This window comes from Elgaria multicarinata, chromosome 22 (genome assembly GCF_023053635.1).
Source record: "Elgaria multicarinata webbii isolate HBS135686 ecotype San Diego chromosome 22, rElgMul1.1.pri, whole genome shotgun sequence".
In the NCBI taxonomy this organism is placed as follows: Eukaryota; Metazoa; Chordata; class Lepidosauria; order Squamata; family Anguidae; genus Elgaria; species Elgaria multicarinata.
This window is the reverse complement of record NC_086192.1, coordinates 9,233,379-9,257,723: the sequence shown is the minus strand read 5'-3', so window position 1 is coordinate 9,257,723 and position 24,345 is coordinate 9,233,379. Positions and strand designations below refer to the sequence as shown.

The window sequence follows — 24,345 nt, the reverse complement described above, 5'->3', positions numbered from 1 at the left end:
TGCTGCCATTTAGACGCAGGGGCTCCAGACGCGGGGGCGAGCAAGAAGGGCAAGCATGTGGGGAGCAAGGCGAGGTGGAGGGATGGTCAAGGAGACCCTCTCCGAGGACATCTTGGCCAACCCCCACGCCAAAGTAACCAGGATCTGACACTGAAGGGGGGGGAGAAAGATGGTGACTAGGGTAGTCCCTCCCACTCTGCCAAGGAAGAGGAAATTCATCACCAAAGAAGAGGCATCGGACGACGTGAACTGCAGCCCACAAACGTTTGCGCCCGGATAAATGCGCTCGTCTTTAAGGCGCCGCCCGGCTCTTGGTTGGTTTGATCAAACAAGAGTCTTGCAAGAGATTCCAGTTCAGGAATAACGGCCGTCGTTTCGAGAGAAACACTATATATCTTGCCAGGGGGAGAGTGGGAGGCTGTGACCGGAGGGCTTGGGGGTGTGCCTTGCTCAGCCTGCTGCCCAGGTGATAATACCTGTGAATGGGCATCTTCAAGGCCCCTACCGCTCGCTCTTCCTAGGGTTTTGTGTTGAGGATGATGGGAGCTGCAATCCAATACATCTGGAATGCATCAGGTGGAGGGTGGCTGTGATAGAAGATGGTCCTCCAACAGCCCATCAAATTCGGGATGTGTAAATCAGCAAATCAAACTTGATGAAGATCACCGAAACCTATCTCCAAGCTTATTCCGTCTCAAATCTAGATCAGCTTTGGGTTTTTTTTTTGCTTTTCGCATGAAAACCCACGCAGGTCTTTCTTCCCCAAATGTACGCCTCAACTGCGTGCCTCTTTGAAATGTACACACCCCTCTCCCATTGGAAGCGTATTTGCGCACATATTTTCATGGGCATTTTTCAAATGTACGCATGCTGTCAAACGGTTTTTTGGGGTTGGTGCGTCTATAAACCACACTGCAAATTAGAAATGTATGGACTTTGACGGCAAATTGGGTCACAATCCATGTTCAGCTCAGAAGCTGCAAACCGAGAAACCCCTGATCAAAACCAAACTGAAACGAATTTTTCATACATCCCTACTTCAAACAGAAGACTGTCCTTTAACTAGGGTGACCCTATGAAAAGGAGGACAGGGCCCCTGTATCCTTAACAGTTGTATTGAAAAGGGAATTTCAGCAGGTGTCATTTGTATATATGGAGAAACTGGTGAAATTCCCTCTTCATCACAACAGATAAAGCTGCCCTCTTTTAAATCTGGTCACTCTAGTATAGCTCCTGCAGCTTTAACTGCTGTGATGAAGAAGGAATTTCACCAGGTTCTCCATACAAATGACACCTGCAGAAATTCCCTTTTCAATACAACTGTTAAAGATACAGGAGCCCTGTCCTCCTTTTCATAGGGTCACCCTAAGGAGGTGTCACTTGTGTGCATGCAGAACCTGGTGAAATTCCCTCTTCATCACAACAGTTAAAGCTGAAGGAGCCCTACCTTCTTTTGTATCTGGTCAAGAGGGCAGGGCTCCTGCAGCTTTAACTGTTGTGATGAAGAGGGAATTTCACCAGGTGCTCCATATATACAAATGACACCTGCTGAAATTCCCTTTTCAATACAACTGTTAAAGATACAGGAGCCCTGTCCTCCTTTCCATATTGTCACCCTACTTTAACAGGCAGTGATAAACAGTGGAAGAGAAATTAGTTGGGTGTCCACATGGGAGAGGGCCTTCTCTGCAGTGGCCCCACATCTTTGGATCAAACTCCCACCAGAGGTCCACCATGCACCACCCTTGCAGGCTTTTAAGGCGGCCTTAAAAATGTTGTATCTTACCACGGCCTTCTCACGATGAGCACCGTTTTGCTGCAACTGTCATTGTTCCTTGATGATTTTAGCGTTAGCGTTTATTGTTTTAACGGCTATTTTATTGTGTACGTTATCGCTTTCAATGTTTTAAACTGTTTTTATGTGATTTATTCTTGTAAGCCGCCTTGCGAGGGCTTCTGCCCTGAAAGGCGGCCAAGAAATGTTTTAAATAAATAAATAAAAATAAGAATATGGGATTATTTCCGTTGGATGGTGCTCAAGTCTTCATGGTGAGCTGTTCATTTCTCTACATGGCTAGAACCTTTCATTGGAACACTTGGGCTTCAGAATCAGTGGAAGACAGCTTTCTCCGTGGGGCAGGTGGGGCAACTCAGTCGGCGATGTGCAACTCAGGCTCTTCGAAATGAGGCATATTCAAACTTTTCATAAATAACGAAGTTGAGCTTAAAAGAAAAAAAGAGGGCCGAAGGAGAGGAGCACAAGTATAAAGACTGGTTTGGTACAACCATCATGGGAGCTGTGGTACTTCCATACAAAAGAACGTAAGAAGAGCCCTGCTGGATCAAACCAAAGGTCCATTTGGTGCTGGTTATGACCTATAAAGCCCTATATGGCTCAGGTCCAGGTTATCTGAAAGACCATATTCTCCCTTATGAGTCTGCCTGTGCTTTGAGATCTTCTGGAGAAGCCCTTCTTTCAAGTCCCACCATAATCACAGGCGCGCTTGGTGGGAACATGGGAGAGGGCCTTCTCGGTGGCTGCTCCCGTGCTCTGGAACTCTCTTCCTGGGGAAGCTAGACCGGCTCCTTCCTTGATGGGCTTTCAGAACCAGGCTTTCTTTGTTCCGGCAGGCCTTTGACGAATAATCTGGGCCTCCGTCTATGCTAAGGACTTTTAAAATTGCCATGTATTTTAAAAGTTTAAATATTGTAATATATTTAATATATTTTTAACTTCTGTATATTTCTTTTCATAAGTTTTAAAATATATATGTTTTTAAATTTTGTAAGTATTGGGCAAAAGGCGTGACACAAATAATAATAATAATAATAATAATAATAATAATAATAATAATAACAACTCCAGCGCTCTGTTCACACAGTGGCCATCTAGCACCCTCCCACCCATGTTCCCCAGCAGATGGTGTACATGAAACTTTTAAACTGTGCTGGGTGCTGGCGAGGACATTTGCGCCTGATGCGAAGCGCTGCAGTCTGAATTATATCAAGGCCGGCTCCAACAACAATCCGCTCATCCTTTTGATGCAGACCCTGGAGATCCGCGGCAACATCAGCTCTACAAGCCCCCCGCGACAAGCCGGTAGGGGAGCTCAGGCGGAAAGGACAGGAAGTTTTGCCTAAGCAAAGAACTCAAAAGCACCAGTTCCCTAATCGAAACGCCACTCCCAGCCCAAATTGCTCGACGGCCGGGTCCCGGTGAAATACGACCGTCAGAAGGCCGACTGACAACCTTTTCCATCTTGTCTCCGGCAAACTTACGAGGTGAAACAGCAGAACCGTATCACTGCTGGAGTGCGGACATATATTTGCTTTGTCGTAACCTCCACTACCGACTCTGGCAGTCTTAATGTAGGAGCATATGTGAAAAGCATTACGGGAACGGTTCCATGGCACGCGAAGAAACCAAAGGGTTCCCCAGAGCTGTCAGGGGAGCTCCCTGCTCTCGCTTGGCTGGCTACGGCGGGGATGCGAACGGGCTGGCGGGACCTGGAGCCAAATTGGACTGCAGAATGCATGAGCCCTCCAGGGCCAGTTCTCATAGCGCGCAGGTGCAAAACCAGGTTGGCCCATGAGCGCACACTCCATTTTGGAGACCCTGACAAATTCAACAGTAGGAGGCACGTAAGCCACGGTGGGTTAGCGTTTCGAGCTAAACGTTACTATGACTTAGCGTGTCGTGTGAACCGTTCCTAACCGTGGCGGCTACATAACCACGGTTTAAACACACCCACTAACCGTTTGCTGCAAAAGGGCTAGAGGCCTAACCATGGCTTAGCGTGTCATCTGAACAGGCCTCTATGGCTTAGCGTGCCAGGGGTCTGGAATCAAAGCCCTATGAAGAGAGACTGAAAGAACTGGGCATGTTTAGCCGGGAGAAGAGAAGATTGAGGGGAGACATGATAGCACTCTTCAAATACTTCAAAGGTTGTCACACAGAGGAGGGCCAGGATCTCTTCTCCATCCTCCCAGAGTGCAGGACATGGAATAACGGGCTCAAGTTAAAGGAAACCAGATTCCAGCTGGACATCAGGAACAACTTCCTGACTGTTAGAGCAGTGCGACAATGGAATCAGTTACCAAGGGAGGTGGTGGGCTCTCCCACACTAGAGGCCTTCAAGAGGCAGCTGGACAAGCATCTGTCGGGGATGCTTTAGGGTGGATTCCTGCATTGAGCAGGGGGTTGGACTTGATGGCCTTGTAGGCCCCTTCCAACTCTGCTATTCTATGATTCTATTAAATACTTGAAAGGTTGTCACACAGAGGAGGGCCAGGATCTCTTCTCGATCCTCCCAGAGTGCAGGACATGGAATAACAGGCTCAAGTCACAGGAAGCCAGATTCCGGCTGGACATCAGGAAAAACCTCCGGACTGTTAGAGCAGTACGACAATGGAACCAGTGACCTAGGGAGGTGGTGGGCTCTCCCACACTGCAGGCCTTCAAGAGGCTGCTGGACAACCATCTGTCAGGGATGCTTTAGGGTGGATTCCTGCATTGAGCAGGGGGTTGGACTCGATGGCCTTGTAGGCCCCTTCCAACTCTGCTGTTCTATGATTCTATGTGAACCATGGTTTAGCGTGCTGTATAAACCATTCCTAACCGTGATGGCTACATAACCACGGTTTAAACACGCTCACTAACCACTTGCTGCAAAAGGGTTGGTGGCCGAACCATGGCTTGCTGTTGTTCCCCGCCTCGATCCAATCGGAGAGGCGGGTAAGAAATTAATTCTTATTATTATTGTCTGAACAGGCCCAATGGTAACTTAGTCAAGTTTTCCCAAGGCCCCTAAGTGTTGCGAGGGCCCCAAAGGTAGGACCCAAAATAGGCTCGATAACGATCCTCCTGCAAAAGGGCTAGCGGCCTAACCATGGTTTAGCGTGTTGTCTGAACGGGCCCATATATTTGAAGGGGTGGAACGGAGGGAGGTAAGGCCCTCGGTTTGCGTGCCTCTCCGTGCGAAAGCAGATCGGGGAGCAGAGGTTGAGAGGGAAGCGGCTGGCCTAAGGAATGTTTCCCCAGCAGGGATGAGAGCGGAGCCGGGGACGTCCCTGTTCACCTCCCAAACGTTTCGATGCTGCAGCTACGGAGGCTCTCGTTGTGTAACGCGCACCTTATCCTCTGAGCTGCCGGCTTAGAGCAGCCGCCCATAGACCATTCATTATTCAAACACTGGACTAAAAAGCAATTATTAAAACATTTCAATAAATACACTTGGCAGCTTGTGCAGTGCCTGGATTAAAACTTTGCTTCCATAGAAAGGGGAGAGAGAGGGGGGGGAGGGGGCCTGGATGCTTTCCCCCTCCCCAGTCCCCTTTAAACAACTTTCACAAATCAATTTTCTCTATGTGTTTCAGTTTCCTTTGACAGTTTAAACCTCAATCCAATCAGCAGTCTCCAGGGATTTCCGAATCGCTAAAGATTAAAATCCTCCTCAAGCCCCAAGTGTTTTTGCTAATGCTGTGTGTTTAATAACTCCACTTGTGAGAGATTTTGCTGGAGAAAATCCGGCAGTGCGGAAACCTCCGTGAGCTACACAGTTGAATTCATATGGAAGAGCGCACCGGCCTTTGTCTTTGGATAAATACGGTAACAGCCCTGCCATGAGTCACAGAGGCTGGCCCAGAACTGGCCTATCAGAGGAGCGCTTTCTTGGACGTGGGAAAAAGGAAGCCAGGCCCCAGAGTCAAGCCATTGCATATGTTCGTCACAGTGCTGTGGAAAGCACGAACAGCAAGGAGAATAGCGTTCAGGGAGAGCTCATAGATCATGTTAAGAAAGCAAAATGGGAAAACTTGACATTGCAGAATGAAATACAAAGGACACCTGCTGAAATTCCCTTTTCCATGCAACTGTTAAAGATACAGGAGCCCTGTCCTCTTTTCCGTATGGTCACCCTAGTACAAGGCTAGTGGATTTCTGACACCCCCTTCGAGTTTGAACAGCAGAATACAATGGAATACAACTTCCATTGAGACTGGTGGTTTCAGAGGGGTATTTGGTGGAGGGCCTTCTCAGGGGCCATTCCCAGACTGTGGAACTCCCTGCTGAGGGAGGCTAGGTTTACTCCTCATGAGTTATTTTCTGCCGGTAGGCAAAGACTTTTTTTATTATTAATTCAAGCAGGTCTTTGGAGTGTAAGCGGGTTTGTTAACTTCTATGTTGTCTTTATTCTGTTATTGTTGCATTCCTGATTGTGATTTGATGTCTTTGTTTTATGATTGCTTTATTCAACTTTTATTTAAGACAATAAGCCACTGCCAAGGCCACTTTTCTTGGCAGAAAGGCGGGGCACAGATCAAATTTTAAAAAATTAAATGAATAAATCCAGTTATGGGTGTTACACTTCAAATGGCTTCGGAGAAGCCCGATCCATTTCAAAGGGATACATAAATAAATAAAATACATTGCTTTTAATTTATAAATAAATAAAATAGATGATCCCATTATTTGAACAGCATCTCAAATTGCTTTGGAGAAGCCCAGTTGGTTTCAAAAGCACTTTGCCAATGAACCCGAGAGCCTGCCGTTTGACAACGACGAGCCCGAAGTCCTACCCAGTGGGTTGGGCAGCTTTTTGGATCCCGGCTCTCGCGGCTGCTGGAAAGTCCTACAGCAGGGATGGGGAACCTCCGGCCCGTGGGCCTAACTCATCTGGCTTGCGGAGGTTCCATGTGCGGCCTACCGACCCTCTAGGGGGTGCTAGAATCTGCCCCGTCTCTGGAGGATTCTGTACTGCTGTCTCTGATCTCAGACCAGAGATAAGAGCAAGGACTCAGTATGATCTATTCCAATGTCAGCCACTTTACCAGGTCTTACGCCGAGGCCCGAAGAAGGCCGTCAACAACGTGCTGTCCTGTGGGCTCCTCTAAATCAGGAACCCCCCTCATTGCAGACGCCTGTCCTGGGTCCCCCCCTTCTAAAAACGTTTTCACTCTTGTTTTCTGGTGCTGTGGTACCAACTGGCTTCCGGTGGCCATCTTGGTTCTGTGAGCCCCACGCCCTGGAAGTTCAGTCAAGTCGCCCTGAGGCATTTTGTGTGTGCGTGTGGAGGGTGGGGGGAAAGCATGACAACCGCCAGAGAAATGTTGTGGCGGCAGCCATCTTTTCTCCCACAATGCCTTTGGACAACTCAGCTTGGGAGGAAAACCAAGATGGCGACCAGAAGCCGCTCAGTGCTTGGGAGAGATGGGATGGTAAACAAAATGTCAAGCAGGATGATCCGGGGTCTGGAAACAAAACCCTATGAAGAGAGACTGAAAGAACTGGGCCTGTTTAGCCTGGAGAAGAGAAGATTGAGGGGAGACATGAGAGCGCTCTTCAAATACTTGAAAGGTTGTCACACAGAGGAGGGCCAGGATCTCTTCTCGATCCTCCCAGAGGGCAGGACACAGAATAACGGGCTCACGTTAAAGGAAGCCAGATTCCGGCTGGACAACAGGAAAAACATCCTGACTGTCAGAGCAGTACGACAATGGAACCAGTGACCTGGTGTGGGCTCTCCCACACTAGAGGCCTTCAAGAGGCAGCTGGACAACCCTCTGTCAGGGATGCTTTAGGGTGGATTCCTGCATTGAGCAGGGGGTTGGACTCGATGGCCTTGTAGGCCCCTTCCAACTCTGCTATTCTATGATTCTATAATTCTATGTCTGAACAAATATAAAAGAGGGCCCACGGGCGTCGTCAGCGGCGGGCCTCTCTGGGTTGCTGAAGGGCCCAGGATTCTGGGTGCTGCCACCAGCCAAAGCTAACCTTCCCCATTATCTGCTACCCGATCCTTTCAACTGGCAAGATTCGAACGGGGGCCTTGGCCATGCAAAGCCACTGCTCTGCCACCAAGCTACAGTTCCCCCTTCCCCATGAAGGCTTCCAAGAGCTGCTGAACGCCAAAGGAACAAGGAATGCAGCCAGAAAACTTATAGGGCAGGAGAGGAACCCACGTCAACAGCAGAGTTAACACATTGTCTATTCCGATCAGCGATAACCTCTCCATATCTCGTAGCAGTAGACTTTGGAGATTAAGGAAGTTAAGAACTAAGAAAATGCCGTGTTCTTTTCAAACCGAGATCTCTACTTCAGCGGATTAGGACCCGGCTGATTGATCACAATCGTAGCCATAGTTTGGATTCTACTTCCAAAGACTCCTCCTGAGCTGGGCTCCGGACCAAGAGGCGGAAGTCCGCTTCGATCACTTGATTTTCAGGGAACTGCTTGCACAAAGGTGACGTTCCGTTTGCAGGGACTTAACAGGAGACGGAGAGACATCTCACCAGCGCGGCAATTTTCCAGAGTGGTGGTTGTGTTTTGCCAATACATTTTGGGGTGGGGTGTTGTTTTTTTTTAAGCATCTCAACACCACCTCACGCTGCTCTGCTAAGCCTCGTGGCTCCGGGTTTAGGACACGGGACCCCCCTTGGCTTTTCACTCCCAGATGGCCAGTCAAATGAAACGGATCCGCCTTCATTATTAGCAAAGCTGTAATAAAATCTTTGGAATGACCGGTTGAGAAGACACGTTTTGCCCCGGCAAAAGGGACCAGTGTTCTGCACCAAGCCTCCGCCAACGCATACACACATTACGCACTTATACTAGGACGCAGCTGAAGCAATAGCAGGGATATAGCATTCCCTCCTCCTCCTCCCTCCCAATCCCCTTTCCTTTTGTGTCATGTCTTTTCGATTGTAAGCCTGTGGGCAGGGACTGTCAAGAAATACTTTTGTAAGCTGCCATGAGAGCCTTTTTTGGCTGAATGGTGGCATAAAAATCCTTAAATAAATAAAAATAAATAAGAGACTCCCTCCTAAGAACAGAAGAAGAGCCCTGCTGGGTCATACCAAAGGTCCATTTGGTGCTGGTTATGACCTATAAAGCCCTATATGGCTCGGGTCCAGGTTATCTGAAAGACTGTATTCTCCCTTATGAGCCTGCCTGGGCTTTGAGATCTTCTGGAGAAGCCCTTCTTTCAAGTCCCAACATCATCACAGGCGCGCTTGGTGGGAACATGGGAGAGGGCCTTCTCGGTGGCTGCTCCAGCACTCTGGAACTCTCTTCCCGGGGAAGCTAGACCGGCTCCTTCCTTGATGGGCTTTCAGAACCAGGCTTTCTTTGTTCCGGCAGGCCTTTGACAAATAATCTGGGCCTCCGTCTATGCTAAGGACTTTTAAAATTGTCATGTATTTTAAAAGTTTAAATATTGTAATATATTTAATATATTTTTAATATATGTTGTATATTTCTTTTCATAGGTTTTAAAATGTATATGTTTTTATACTAGGACGCAGCTGAAGCAATAGCAGGGGAAGAGACTCCCTCCTAAGAACAGAAGAAGAGCCCTGCTGGGTCATACCAAGATCCATCTAGTCCAGCACTCTGTTCACACAGCGGCCAACCAGCTGTCGATCAGGGAACCACGAGGACGACATGAATGCAACAGCACCCTCCCGCCCATGTTCCCCAGCAACTGGCGCACAAGGGCATCCTGCCTCTGATACTGGAGGTGGCATTTGTTTATTTTTAAAAAAACGGCACCCAAGGTGGCTAACAATAAATCACATTTATCAAAATCTTCATTAAAACACAGCAAAAAAAAAAAACAAATTAAAAGCACAACGATTTTGAACTTCGTGGCAGAGAGGCGGGGCTGCCCATCTCTCCTCGCTTTTAAACAGACTGTCTTTCTGCAGAGGGGAAAGAGCGGGACTCCAATTCTGCCTCGGAGCGGTGTGAGTTCCTTTTCAGCACTGTGTAAGAAGTCCACCCAAAGCGTCTCTCTAACTCATCTGCTCGCAAAACGCGTTACGTTAGCCCTTCCTGCACCACTTGAAGCAAAAGCAGCAACTATCTTCCAGTTCAGAAAAACTTCCTCGTCTGGTCCCCTGGAGGAGAGCCTTAACTCGCCATAGACGATCAGCCAAGTGGGGAGTCAGAAACCTACTCTAAAATATGGAGAAAGCAGCACAGTCAGTAGATGCCAAGCGAGGCCTTCCTCTACCCCAACACTCTCCTCTGTTTACCATGATCTGTTGCTGCCCCCCCCCTCCGCGGACGGCACGGCTACCAGCACCTGGACAACTTTGCAGTAGGGACGGGGCAAGTCTTGGAAAGGGATGAGCTTGAAAGGCAAACTCTCCTCGCGGGAACAAGCCGGCCGCCCCTTCCAAGTGGGCTCTGAATCCAAATGGGTCTCGCCCCCTGCCGCCATCTTCCCTCCTTCCAATCCCCTCTCCCTTTCCTCCTTTGACCCAGGGAAGACGGCCTCCCCTCGGCTGCAAATGGGAAGTCCCGTGACCCCCGGCAGGAAACGACACTCTGCACCTTACCCGTAGCCGAGGAGAAGACCCCTTTTCCACCTGCTACCTCCAAGTAAGGCTTTCCCCCCTGCCCTTCAGCAGGGCTTGGGAGACCCAGGTTGGAGAGTGATGAGAAATTGGGCTAGGTGTACAAGTCGAAGGCTCGGGAGCAAAAACCCTTCTAGGGTTATCTTTTGGGGTAAGGATTTGACTTGAAAAGCCATACGCAGTTTTGAGGGGAAGGGCTTGTACTTCACTACTCCCTCCCCCCTGCAGGGGCTCTGAGGCCTCCCATGGCTGAGGCCTCCCATGGCTGAGAGGCTGGCTTCCATGGCCATATAGGCTTCGCTACCTCCACCCCGCTGGTGGTGCGGATGCTCCGGCCAGGCCCACCAATCGGGCCCTGCCTTCCAGTCACATGGTCATCAGCGTCCCTCCCAGCACGCCAGATAAATACACGGCGGATGTCTCAGCCTCGCTCCCCCACGGCGCCTCGCACACATTGGTCGGCGATACGTGCGGAAGTAGGACGAGGACGCTTTTGCTTTTCCAATAACGCCACCACCCCTCGGCGAAGAAAAGAAAAGAAGCCTTTGGATCCGCGCTACAGCCAGGAGGGTTTGACAACGGGAAACCAACCCGCGACTGATCGTCGCCGCCTCAGGAAAAGCAGAAACCTCCGTTCACGGGCACGCTTTCTTACCTGAGGTAGCATCAGCCGCGGTAGAAATTCCCCGGCGGTCAGACGTTGGGCGCGATGACCCCGGCATGCTAACGGGTTCGGAGCGAACGGGCTGGATCCTGAAACATAGAACAGGATAGGTTGCGAGGTGTACACACCGCCAAAGTCACAAAATCGCCAAAGTCACAAAAATGAGGTGCCGGGAGTCTGGAGTCATAGCGGTTACCAGAGAGTTGGGTCGCGTTAGCCAAAATCCAGTCTGGGATGGCAGCAGCACTCTGTACACGCTCAAGGGCAGCTCGAGGGGCTGCCAGCTTCAAGTTGGAAATGCAATCAGGGATGTCGGAGGGATCCGTTTGAGGGAGTGAAACCCCACGAGCTTTTGCCTTCTCGCCACCCCACCCCACCCCCGGACACCAGCTCGCAGATCCCTGAACTAGTTCGACTTTTTTTTTATTTGCGCAAATCCTGATTTTCGAGCACTGGGATTTGCGCAAATTGCAAATTACGCAAATTCACGGCTGGGAACATTTACAGAAATTGTGATTTATGCAAAGTCGCAACAGTGAATAGCAGGGGTTTGTGCAAGGTTGTAAACGGTCGTTTTCTGCTTGCATTTTTACGCAAATTGCTGCTCGTGGACCAAAATAACTAACTAAAAAGAGACAAGGTCTCACCGGGTGCCCATGGACCATCTGGTGCCTCGACCCACAGGCTGATGGGGTGGGGCAACCGGCACGAGTCTGCTGAGCAGAGCGCCAACAGGATACAGGGGAGTTCTCCCATCCCTAAATAGCAGTTAGAGTGAAAGACTAAGACCCGGGAGATCCAGGTTCAAATTCCCGCTCAGCCATGAAGCTCACTGGGTGAACTCAGTCATGCCCTCTCAACCGGTCCTACCTCACAGGGCTCTTGGGAGGATACAGTGGGCGGAAACTGTTTATGCCTTGACCTCACTCCCCACAGCTGCCTTTGACACCTTCTCAGCAGAGCGCTCCCGCCCTTCCGTTCACGATTTCACTCGCTCAATTCTTAGACCGGCGCAAAGAAAAATCGGAAGAGACCAGCAAGGTTCGGTTGCGAGTCGCTCCGAGGAAGAGCAGAAGTCGCGAAGCCGCTTCCGCTTCCGCTTTGTTATCCTGGGATGTTCTCGCTCCTGGCAAAGGAGCAGCTCAAAACATATTTCCACCATATGATTTAGGTTTGTCCAGTAGTAGCAGTGGGAGTTGGGGGTGGGGTGGAGGGCAGGAATCACACATGCGAAGGTTATGCAAGGCATTGCTCAGTTCAGCTTGAAGACCGGAGTGGAGTTTAGGGGGGGGTGTTGGGGGGGTGATAATAAACATAAAAGGGAAGCGGATTCTTGAAGAGGAAAGGAAAGATTCAAGCTATGGTGTGCCCGTTAACTGGACCCCTTGATTTTCAAAAGTGCTTTTCCGTTCATTGGGTGCAGGTGGGCGGGGAGAAGAACGCCGGAGGCCCCGGGGCCAAGCCTAGAGCCAAAGTCTTCCCTGTTTGGCTTCCAATCCCCCACATAAACGTTTTTCAGAGAATCTCTCAGGGGCCGCATTCCAGGAGTGGGTGTGGCCATGGGCAAACAGGCGGAGCCAAAATACCCCCACCCACCCCAAAAGCTGCGATCATTCAGGAAATCCAAAAAAATGATCCGTGGTTGGTTTGCGCCTTGGAGGATTCCGTGAGAGTTCAGACTGGTTCAGACTGAAACCTGGAGAAGGTGCGTCCCCCCACTGACAATGGAGCCACCAGCCTCCGCTGGTTTGGGGGGAAATGGGCGGGGCCAAGGGAAGGGGGTGTATACACCTGGAGAACCTCAGGCAGGTTAGTTTGGGGCCTGAGGCTTCCCCCGCCCCCCACCCTGCTCCACAAACGCGCTATGTGGGGCTGCCCTTGAAGCTGCTCCGGAGGCTGGAGCTAGTGCAGAACGCTGCAGCTCGGCTGTTGTCTGGAGCTGCCCCTTTCCGGCACGGAACTCCTTTGTTGAGGGAACTGCACTGGCTGCCTATTTGCTACTGGGCCAGGTTGAAGGTTCTTGTACTTGTGTACAAAGCCCTAAACAACTTGGGACCAGGATACCTGAGAGAGCGCCTTCTCCCGTACCAACCTGCCCGGTCACTGAGGTCATCCGAGGGCCTGCTCCTGGTGGTTCCACCTAGATCCATCCTCTGATTGGAATCCACCAGGGGAAGAGCCTTCAGCGTGGTGGCCCCCCTCCTGTGGAACTCCCTGCCTCTGGAGGTCAGGCAGGCTCCAACCTTGTACTCCTTTCGGCGCCTCCTGAAAACATCTTTATTCCAAGAAGCCTTTCTCTAACATGCAGCCTTGGATTACTGTTATTGCTTCTTTTAAATTTTGTTTCAACTGTTTATATTCTGTTTTTATTTTCATTTTACCTTGTACACCGCTCCGAAATTTTTCAATGGGGAGCGGTATATAAATATGCTAAATAAATAAATAAACACACATACACACACTGCAGGCGCTTTCTTCTGAGCAAGGAAGCAGGAAAAGGGCTCCTGAGCTTCATCTCCTCCAGTGTGAAGAGCGAAAGATGCTCTGGACAGAGCCCTTTGCCCCGACTGTGGGCCTGAGCTGCAGGAAGCGAGCCGCGGAGGCAGCAGCCGTTCCCTCAATCTGCAGGGAGAAAGGGGGCAAGGCTCCTCCATCAGCTCCGCTATGGGCTCTTGTTCCCCTTCATTACCTAGAGGCAGCCATTCCTCCAGGCTACCAGCGCTGTTCTCATCCCAGCTGGTCATTCCTAGGACTTTGTTTCTTTAAGAACAGATGCCTGCAGTCGCTTGTTTTCCTCCTCCCTCCTCCCTCCTCATTCCTCCTTCCTTTTGTGTCACACCTTTTAGATGTCCAGCCTGCCAACAGGGACTGTCTTGTGTGCACGTTTCTTTTTAATTGATCCATGAGCTGCACCAATGGACTTTTCATCTCGACCATGGAGTCCACGGACGGAACCAATTCACTAGCCCTCCCTCAGACCTTGCTTAGATCAAGAGAATGCCCCCGTTAAAAAGATTTTTTTTAAAAAAGCCAGCAACCGAAATAAATGCCGTCGTTTCTAACCTGAGACTGTTGAGATCCAGGTCGTCAGTATCAAAATCCAGCAGAGGCTGCGGGGTGTCGTTCGGGCCGTGAGACTGGAGAACGGAGGAACTGGAGGAAATAACCGTCGTTTGGCCGGAGGGGTGGATGGTCTTGAAGTGGAACTGGGGTCCCATCCACAGGCGCCGGTGAGGCCCGGTGTGAGTCACAATTTCAACCTGGAAGAGAAGCGTCCGCCCGAGGTTAAGCTGGAGCTGGACGGCGCAATTTCACAACCGCAAGGCCTGAACCCTGTTGCTCGGCGTTCCGTGGACGTTCTCCACTTTGGCGCTTGTCCCACGACGACACGGAATTGCTGCCTCGAGCAAAAATTCCGCACCCTGACGATCTCAGGGGAGAACGGCGTGTTCTGCTCAACGCAGGGCTGCCGTCAAAAATGGCAGCCCCGAGTGCAGTTCTCTCCCACCCACCCCATGTGTCGGCACCACTCCCAGTGCGCATTTCCCTGCCTCTACAAAGGGAAACCACAAAAGTGGGGGGACATCACAACATACAGCGTGCGACCCGACATGTTCTGGGGAGGGGAGAATGGGAAAAGGGGATGCCATTTTCAGCATTGGCCCTGCGACCGACGTCCCACCTAGTTCCTAAGGCCTCTTTTCCGTTGGCCGCCTCCTCTTCCGCAGCTAAGGGTGCAATTCTATAGGCGTTAACCTGGGACGAAGCCCCATGGATCTCCGTGGGACTTCCTTCTGAATCAACGCATATAGGACTGCACTATCAGAGTGTCTTCCTTAGGGCAAAGATTTCACCCCATTCCTGGGCTGGAATTGAAACTCTTTTAAACGGATCGCCTGCTCCCATGGGGACCTGCCTGTATAAAACTGGGGTCGTCTGCTGACCCTCTCCCCTGGAAGTCACCGCCATCGGGGTGAGGCAGGCGGTGAAAAAAGAGAGATCAGGGCTGGTTCCTGGTTTTGGAGGGGCCCTGGGCAAGAACCCCCTCCCTCAGTGAGCAGATCTACTCCACGCCATTGTCACCAGCTGATTTAGCTCCTCTCCCTCATCATGGCGCCCAATGGCTTGCGAGCTCAGCAGAGAGCCGGTTGAGCAAGGGGCGTCGGGTGCCCGAGCAGGCTGCAACGGGCAAAGAGGAGGAACAACAGCGTGGCGTAGTGGTTACAGTGTTGGGCCGGGACTCAGGAGATCCGGGTTCCTTCCTCCCAGGGTTGTGGTGAAGCTAAAACAGAGAGGAGGATTGTGCACGCCGCACAGGGCTCCTTGCAGGAAAAAAGGCAGGACATAAATAGAATAAACACTCTTGTCAGTGGGACCCCTGCTGGGGGGTGGGCCCTGTGTGGGTTGGGTGGGCCCCCAACCATGCCTACCCCTTGACGCCAGCCCTGGAAGGCCATGCCGGTTGGGGCGCCCCATGCCCAGAAGGCCTCTCCCCAGGGCAATTGGCCTGGCGCCTACCTGGTTCTCCTTGAGGTGCCAGAGAGAGGCTTTCTTTATCCCCCCCTGCGTTTTAAAAGGATTTTCAAGGGCTCACAGGCATATTTGCTTCTTTGCCGTTTCAACTGTCATTTCCTCTGCCGTCTGGGTCCTACACTGTCGATAGAATGGTATCGGGTCTTTAAACTGTTTGCAAACCGCTCTGGGATCAATCCTGAAGCTAAGTATATATATATATATATATATATATATATATATATATATAGTTAAATGCATATAGAAATGCTGAAGTAATCTAAAAAAAAATACCTCCCCCCCCACCCCGGAAAGAAAGACAAAACAAAACAGAAAAAAGAAGAAGAATCAAGGTCAAAAGCAGCGCTCAAACTGAAGGCGGGGGAGCAATAACGTTGTAGGAATCTGTCACTGGAGGATAGGAAGAAAAGAAGCGTTTTTCAAAGGCCACAAGTTCCCAAAAGGAAAAGGGGGGTCGGGAAAGCCGCGCTGCTTGCGGAGGGAGTCGCCAAATCTAAGTCGACACAGAATACGGCCTTCCAAAGCCATTTGCGTCCCTCTGCGTATTTGCCCAGATGCGTCTCCGCGGTTTCGCCCGCGCCTCCGCCGACGCTGGGACTTCAGCGCTCGAGGTGACTTGAGATTATTCTTACAAGGAATTTTTATTTTGTTTCTCAACGATCTCGCTGTCGGGCGATTCTTTCTGAGCCGAGGAGGGAGAGCGGACAGGCCGACCCCGTCCCCCCCCCATCCGCGCTGCCCCCTTCGTGCGGGGGTAACCCGGGCTGCCTTTGCCGCCGCGTAAATTAGGCCACGACTAACGCATGCTGTATATTTTAAGCTCGAAACCATCAGCGTCACAGAGCCGAGAGGTAAACAGATGCCTGGGCAATTTCACCGAGGCTACGAGCCAGATGTTCCCATACATTCCCCCGCCGTGCGCAGGACAAACATATTGTATCTACTTCCCAGTGACAGCACGCATTACCCACTCATCGCATTGAGCAGCGGGGGCGAGGGGCGGCGTTTCTTCGCCGCGCGCTGTTGCCGTCGAGAACAACACTTCCGTTTGGAAAAAAACCTACACGCTCCGAGGGCTTTCATCGGTAGCGGCTGGGCACGGGGATCCCGAGCGCCTTTTGCGCCCCGAGGAGACGCAATCGCGCCCTTACGGCTTGGCAAAGAATTAGGTGTCCCGGAACACCCCTCGAGCAGCGCCTAAGACCTCTGCCGGGCGTTCTCTTTGTGCATCGCTACGTTCCGGTGGGCATCCCAAATTTGAGGGCTGTCAACATTCCCGTGCAAGTGCTGGGACCTATAGAGCAGGAGTGGAGTATCTTGGGCCCAATGTGGCTCTCTTTGGGTCCCAATCCGGCCTGCACAGGTTGCGTAGGTGCCCAGGCCCCTTTCGTCTGGCTCCACTCCACCTGTCATCCGACGGTTTCCTGCATTTTGTGCAGGCTGGTGGCTCCGATTCCGGTGGGGCTGTCAATCCATTCAGGGCTTTAGTCAGAACCAGCCAGAAGTCTGAAAGAGCTGTCCAAGGCGCTGGACCTATTTTGGGGGTGGGGATTAGCACCTTGGAGAGCTCCTTTAGAGTTCTGGCTGAAGCTCGGAATGGATTTACAGCCCCACTGGAATCGGAGCCATCAGCCTGCACTGTTTCCCATCTTCCCCCATGCTAAACAGCTGAAAAGCCTCTCCTGAAGCTCAGTTCCTGGCAGTAAAAGGGTTAAGTTACAAGATGGTCATGTGTGTGTGTGTGGGGGGGGGTATTTTTGGCTCTACTCTTTTTGGGGCCTTGTCCACTTTACCTTTCACCCGGCTTACCACTGAAAAGTGGCCCTTGAGAACTTTCCTGATACTAAATTCGGCCCTTGGGCTGTAAGAGATTAAACACACCTACTTGGAAGGAATTCTGTGACGATCTGGAAATAGAGAGAGATGCTGGTGAATGCTGACAGTCACCGGGACTTCGTTAATGGAATTCTTTGGTTCATGCAGAGGGGTGAGCTCAGGGTGGCCATGGGCAGAAAGGGGGTGACAGGAAGAGAGAGAAAGGGGTGGAGAGAGAGAGAGAGAATAAAGGGGTGGCAGAAAGAGAGAAAGGGGTGGCAGAAAGAGAGAAAGGGGGTGGACAGAGAGAGAAAAAAGGGGTGGCAGAAAGAGAGAAAGGGGGTGGACAGAGAGAGAATAAAGGGGTGGCAGAAAGAGAGAAAGGGGGTGGACAGAGAGAGATAAAAGGGGTGGCAGAAAGAGAAAGGGGGTGGACAGAGAAAGAATAAAGGGGGTGGCAGAAAGAGAAAGGGGTAGACAGAGAGAGAATAAAGGGGTGGCAGAAAGAAAGGGGTGGCAGAAAGAGAGAAAGGGGGTGGACAGAGAGAGAATAAAGGGGGTGGCAGAAAGAGGGAAAGGGGGTGGACAGAGAGAGGGAGAGAAAGGGGACAAGGAAAGAGAGAGTAAAGGGGGTGGTGGAAAGGGGTGATCCACTCACTTTTGGCTCTGTCCCCGCTAATTGCTTTGCCCGCCATGAACATGCGGCCCATGGCAGAATACTCACTAGGAAATGAGGCCCACAACAGAAAAAAAGTTGCCCACCCCTGACCTAGAGGACTACAAGTTCCCATCCCTGCCCCAGAGTGAAGCCTACCATCTCTGACATCCATACCTGAGAAAGCCATTCTTCATCTTCCTGCCCGCTGTGATCAGACGCTAAACTGTCGTAGGATTCGTGCCGAGTGATGGGTCCTGGACTTCCTAGTGGAACCACTGCGTAAAGAGAGAAGCGGGGAAGAATCAGACATGGCCAAGTGAATAGTTAGAAGGCGTACTGTATGTCCTGGTTCCGTTGCCCAAGCCAAGCCGGTCTACGCCATGTCAGTTGCCTTTCGAGATGGGAGACCCCTTGGGAACCATACGTAAAACTGGAAGACTACCAGAAGAGCCCTGCTGGATCAGAACACCTTTCCCACAGCGGGAAATAAGATGCCTCTTAAGATGCATGAAGGCAACAGACCTGCCCTGCTATATGCCTGCATCTCGTAGTATTCAATGGTTGACTGCTTTTGAACGTGGAGGCTCCATTAGATGAACATGGCAAACAGCTGGTGCTACAGGGACACCCTCAGCAGTGCCACCCAAGATAGCTGCTCCCTCCCTTGCGTGTCCCCACGGAGCTGATACTACATGAGAGGCGGGGGGGGGGAGCCCTTTAAGACTCCAATTCCCATCAGCCCCAGCCAGCATGGCTGATCAAAATGGAGAGGCGGGCAAGAAATAAATATTATTATTATTATTATTATTATTATTATTATTATTATTATTATTATTATTATTCAATGACGATGAGAGTTGTGGTTGTCTCAACGTTGTTGAAGTATGGGTCACCCACGCCTGTACTAAATTGCATGGAGGTAATCCGAGAAGCTATAACAGAGGGATACCGTACGGCTGAATTCCATTTTGGGAAATTCACCCAATGCATTTCTATATGCAATTTCGTCGAGTGCCCCCTTTTTCTGCGAACGGTTCTCCCAGCCCCTGTTTTCACTCATCGATTTTTGCGCGCCCCTTCCCAGGGTTAAGTGCAAGCCCGTTCGCATCCCTCGACTGGAGAACTCCACTGCCAATTTCGGAGAAGTGCAAACCTCAAAGGAGAGCGGAGTTTCGGGTCGCGGGTCATTTCGAAAGTGCGGAACGAGGTCCGTTCACGATCAAACGCGGGCCGAATGAATGTCTCCGTGGCCGCCCCGCTAACACCCAACTGGCTCTTCGCATCTTTCATGTGGCAGAGCCAAAGGAACTGCGAAAAAGCGTCAAGTGAAGCTGACAACTCCCGGGGCGTCTCACCCTTGACAAGCGCCGCTGTCAACGATACGCCGCTCGCCGCAAAGTTTTCAGAAAACTGTCCACTTTCGGAGATGCAGCAACCAAGCTAAGCCACAGTGACAAAACCTCACCTCGGGCCGCCTGCCCTTGAACACGCAGCGATTCCTGCCTGGCCCCGCGGAACGGCAACCGTCAAGGCGACTTGACGTTAATGCAACTTATTTGAAGCTGCCTGGACAATTAAGTCGGCCGAGATCCTTTCTGGCAGGTGGGAGCCGATGATTTACATCTCGGCAGCAGCTGTTTCGCCAAACAGCCATATTTTATCACCGTTAAGTGAAATCTAGAACCGAAAAGGAAAAGGAAAAATGCAACTTCGCACAACTGGCTACCCCGACCGTCTAATTGGAACTCCTCGGGGAGGGGGGGGACGAGGGCTTGTCCGCCATTGAGGGACATCCGGAATTAAAGACGACATCGTGTGTGTGGGAATACTGGGGGTCATCAAAGGGTTGCCAGATTGAGGAACGATCGCGATTAGAGAAGGCTGGGGCCCGGGGTGTGTGTGTGTGTGAGAGAGAGAGAGAGAGAGATGGAAGTTTTCACGTTGGCTCCCAGCCGTTTTCCCCTGGGCCATTAAAGGGAGTGTCAAGGGAGCTCACAGTACGGCCGGCGCCTGTCCTAGCGAGGAAAGGAGCGAGGCTTCAAACCCTGTTTTCCTGATGTGGAAGGGGCTATAAAGCGCAAGCCGCTTTTGACACTGCTTTTTCATCGACATGGATGTCTTGAGATCTTTACCGGGGGGCGGGGGGGGGGTCAGTGGTAGAGTCCCTACTTTCCATGCAGGAGGTCCCAGAACAGGTTCCATGCCCGGCATCTCTAGCTAAAAGAAAGGATCTGTTAGCAGAGGGAGGGAAAGACGCTTCTTGGCCTGAGGCTCTGGAGGGACCCTGCCACTCGCAGCTGACAATCCTGGGCAGAGCAACTCTTCCCTGGTGTAACGCCGCTTCCTATGTTCCTGATCCATGGGGGCGGGGGAGTGTTTTGGGGTGGTGAAAGGGACGAACTAGGACTAAAGAAACTCTGGTCCTAATCCCCATTCAGGTTTGAAGTTCACTAAGTGGCCTTGGGCCAATACTACCCCACAGGGTTGTTGTACGGATAAAAGTAACGGCAGGGTGAGAACCATGCACACTATGAAATGAGAGGTGGGATACAAATGCCGGGCTGAGACTTTGCCCGGGCGATGAGTCATAGAATCATAGAATCATAGAATAGCAGAGTTGGAAGGGGCCTACAAGTCCAACCCCCTGCTCAATACAGGAATCCGCCCTAAAGCATCCCTGACAGATGGTTGTCCAGCTGCCTCTTGAATGCCTCTAGTGTGGGAGAGCCCACAACCTCCCTAGGTCACTGGTTCCATTGTCGTACTGCTCTAACAGTCGGGAAGTTTTTCCTGATGTCCAGCTGGAATCTGGCTTCCTTTAACTTGAGCCCGTCTGCCGGTCTCTTTGCACTGTCTGGATTTGCTCTGTTGCCTGCCCAAAACGGGGGAATGTTCTTCTTGGACCCGGTGCCAGGGCCCCGGAGCTCCTACTTGGCTCACACAGCCCGTTAATCTAAACGGCGTTTGCGTTTCCTTGCCGGGGCCCAGTCTCTCCTTCTAATACAGCGTGGTGTAGTGGCGAAAGTGTTGGACTGGGAGTCCGGAGATCCGGGTTCTAATCCCCTCTCGGCCACGGAAACCCACTGGGTGACTTTGGGCCAGTCACAGACTCTCAGCCCAACCCACCTCACAGGGTGGTTGTTGTGAGGATAAAAGGGAGAGGAGGAGGATTATGTACACACCGCCTTGGGTTCCTTGGAGGGGAAACGGCAGGATAGAAATGCAATAATAAATAAATACCGAATTTAGGGGGTGAGTGCCAACAGGATTGGAGCCAGAATGGGAACACCAAGAGACGAAAGGGGTATCGGCAGGGTGAGAGGTGACCCCGAGGTTTGCAAAAGTAAAAAATACTGTATAATAATAATAATAATAATGATGATGATGGAATCCTTCCCCACCCCAAATACCTTAAACTGAAAGAGCATGGCGCATGGTCAGTGTTCTGCAAGACCCCCAGAAATATGGGGAATCACAGGGCTTAAAGCCGCCTTCTCCAATTTGCTGCCCTCCCGATGCGTTAGACCACAAATTCCAATAATCTGCTGACCACGTGGCCAGCAGTCTGCTACCTGGGGATGATGGGAGTTGAGGGTGCCAGTTTGGGGAAACTCGCCTTGTACTATCCCAGGGGAAGCCATGGCTGGCGGCCAGGCGCCATTCCTGCTAAGAAGGCGAGGATATACTGCAACATTCCGTTGCAGTTCCCCATTTCTGTTCATGAAAACTAAAAGCCACAGATTTTATAAAGGAACCACCGGGCAATCCGGCAGGGTGGGATGGGGGAGAGAAAACAGAATGAAAAGGGGGGGAAAGACGTAGGGAAACTTTGCTCTGGGGTAACTCTGACATGTGGAGTTTCTGTCTGCTTCATAACAGTGTTGTAAACTACTTAATAATGGGCATGAGACAGACATCGGAGCGCAAGTGGCGGCTGGCGCCTCTATAATGTAAACGGCCTTTAAAAAATATAAATCCAGGCGCTAGACGAAACGGCGGTGGGCGTTGCTTGTGCTCAAATACCTGCGGACCTGAATGTAACCACCAACTGGTTCTAGACTCACTCCATCAAACGATTCCCCACCCCGCTTGGTATCGCTGGAAGGCAAACAGCCCAACGCTAAACACGTCTACTCAAAAGTAGCTTCGATCGATTCCGGAAAAGTGCGCTTGGGATGGCAGCGGGGGTCTGTGCGCACGTGTGTAGCTTTGCCTCTCTTCCAAACTCGATGGCCGGAAGAAAAGGGACGAAAATAGGTTGGAGGGTTGCACTGGAATGATTATTGGCTTGGCTGCGTTGTGTTCCGGCCAAATCGGCTGGTGGCGCCGATGTCAGTGGGGCGGCGCATCCGCTCAGGGTTTCAGCCGGATCTAATCAGAGCACTGGAGGAGCTCGGCGAGGCGCTTTGCAATTTGTAACCAGCAGCCCCAAGAGGCGGCCTAAAGGTTTGGAGGACCTTCTGCCAACCTCAGGGGTTCCCTGAGGAGGCCAAAACCTCCCTCTCCTTTCTCAAGAGCTCTGTTTCTTCCCCCCCCCCCCGGCTGTTCACTCCGCAAACGACTTCACTCTTAGTATACAGCCCTGGGTGGACGTTCAGCCTGCGCACAGGAACACTCACATCGGGGTGGGTGGGTGCAAAAGGAAGCCCCATCTCCCCAGTCCTTGACCTCCCCGCTTGTCCTGCCTATGACTTTCCCCCTCAACACAGGAAGGTTGGGGGCTACGTGGCCGGGCCAGGACATCGGGGGTGAGGACTTGTGCGCACGGTCCGTGCCCTCTCCCTGCATTGAGCCCTCAGGTGGGAGGAATGCATGCGTGCGGTCTGGGTGGAGCCACCCAGATATTGACCTGCTGTGGGGGGGGGGCAGGTTTGTGCAAATCCTGCATCAATTTCCCCCCAATCTGGTATGCTCTGGATTTGCTGGACTACAATCCCATCGTCGCCAGCAAATCTGGCAAGGAGCTGTATCTGAACCTCTGGAGGTGTTAATCCAGCCCTCTGGGTGGTCCAAAAGGCCACACCTCCTTCCCTGGCTCCGCCCCTTTCCCCAAACCACCAGGAGTTTGGTGTTTCCCAGGCCTTTTCATCCACCCCCCCAATCCCATGGTAGAAGGCTGAAAAGCATCCCCCAACCATAAAATTATTTTCGTTCTTCCCTACACGATCCATTGTCATGGGATCGTTTGCTAATGAAAATAATACACAACAATAGCTTTAATAATACAAAAGATGATACATGACATAGTTCAGTCAATACAGTTTCCTAAGACCATCGGAAATAGGTGTTTTCCGATGGTCTTAGGCGACCCCTGTGAAAGGGTCATTCGACCCCCAAAGGGGTCCCGACCCACAGGTTGAGAACCGCTGTCCTAAGCGCTTCACACAAAACTAGGCCAATGCTTTGGCCCCGCCCCTTTGGCCCCGCCCACCCCCGGAACACAGCCCCCGAGACAGAGCAGTACAACAATGGAACCAGTGACCTAGGGAGGTTGTGGGTTCTCCCACACTAGAGGCCTTCAAGAGGCAGCTGGACAACCATCTGTCAGGGATGCTTTAGGGTGGATTCCTGCATTGAGAAGGGGGTTGGACTTGATGGCCTTGTGGGCCCCTTCCAACTCTGCTATTCTATGATTCTATGATTCTTACTCTAAAAGCGGCCCTGCACCGCACCCCCTGCGCCAGATGGCTCTTTGGCCTGATCCTGCGCGGCTTTTCCGAAATCCTTACTTCGGAGCTCTTTTTTACTTATCTTTTTTTGCTTTTTAAAAACGGAACGCCGGGTTTATAAAAGGAAGCCAGCGTCAGCACCGGCTAAAACAGTGCAAAAGAATCTGACTCCTGCCAGGGTATAACCACCACGGCACTTACACACACATACACACAAAGAGACCCAAACATCTAAAAGCAGCCAATTTTGCTCGTGTTATCTGTCAGCGCTCTTCCTTGCCCTCCGACGCAAGGGTACAATAGATGTTCAATTATTCATCTTTTCAGGTCTTCTATCAGCAGCTCAATGCGGGGTCTCTGGTTTCCTTTCCCTCTCATTACATTCCTCCCAGGAGAACAGTCACAGACAGGGTATAATTACGAAACAGACATCTCTGTGTGCCGCGAAGAGGTCTTTGACACGGTGGGTTCCCGGCGACCGCAGGTGCGTGCCCCCCCCCCGCCCTACAGAGCAAATTCGATGCGCCGGAACCGCGTCCAACGTTGACATACCTGCACAGGTTGGCATTCCGCTATAAGGGTTGCCGACTCGAAGGATCTCCGTGCGTGCATCGCGCTCACTGAAGACAATGGCCGCGCGGAAGGCAATT

At 51.4% G+C, this 24,345-nt stretch overlaps 1 protein-coding gene across 5 annotated transcripts in view; it reads right to left on the bottom strand.

Moving 5' to 3' along the window:
• BCAS3 (BCAS3 microtubule associated cell migration factor) overlaps positions 1 to 24,345 on the bottom strand; it is a 538,487-nt gene that overhangs the window by 250,892 nt on the left and 263,250 nt on the right. For all 5 annotated transcript variants that reach the window (XM_063146608.1, XM_063146612.1, XM_063146611.1 and 2 more), the window contains 3 exons: positions 18,201 to 18,301; positions 14,084 to 14,280; positions 11,012 to 11,109 (listed from right to left, as the gene is read on the bottom strand). In XM_063146608.1, the coding sequence (XP_063002678.1) occupies positions 11,012 to 11,109; positions 14,084 to 14,280; positions 18,201 to 18,301 (396 nt within the window). The remainder of the gene's footprint in view (positions 1 to 11,011; positions 11,110 to 14,083; positions 14,281 to 18,200; positions 18,302 to 24,345) is intronic.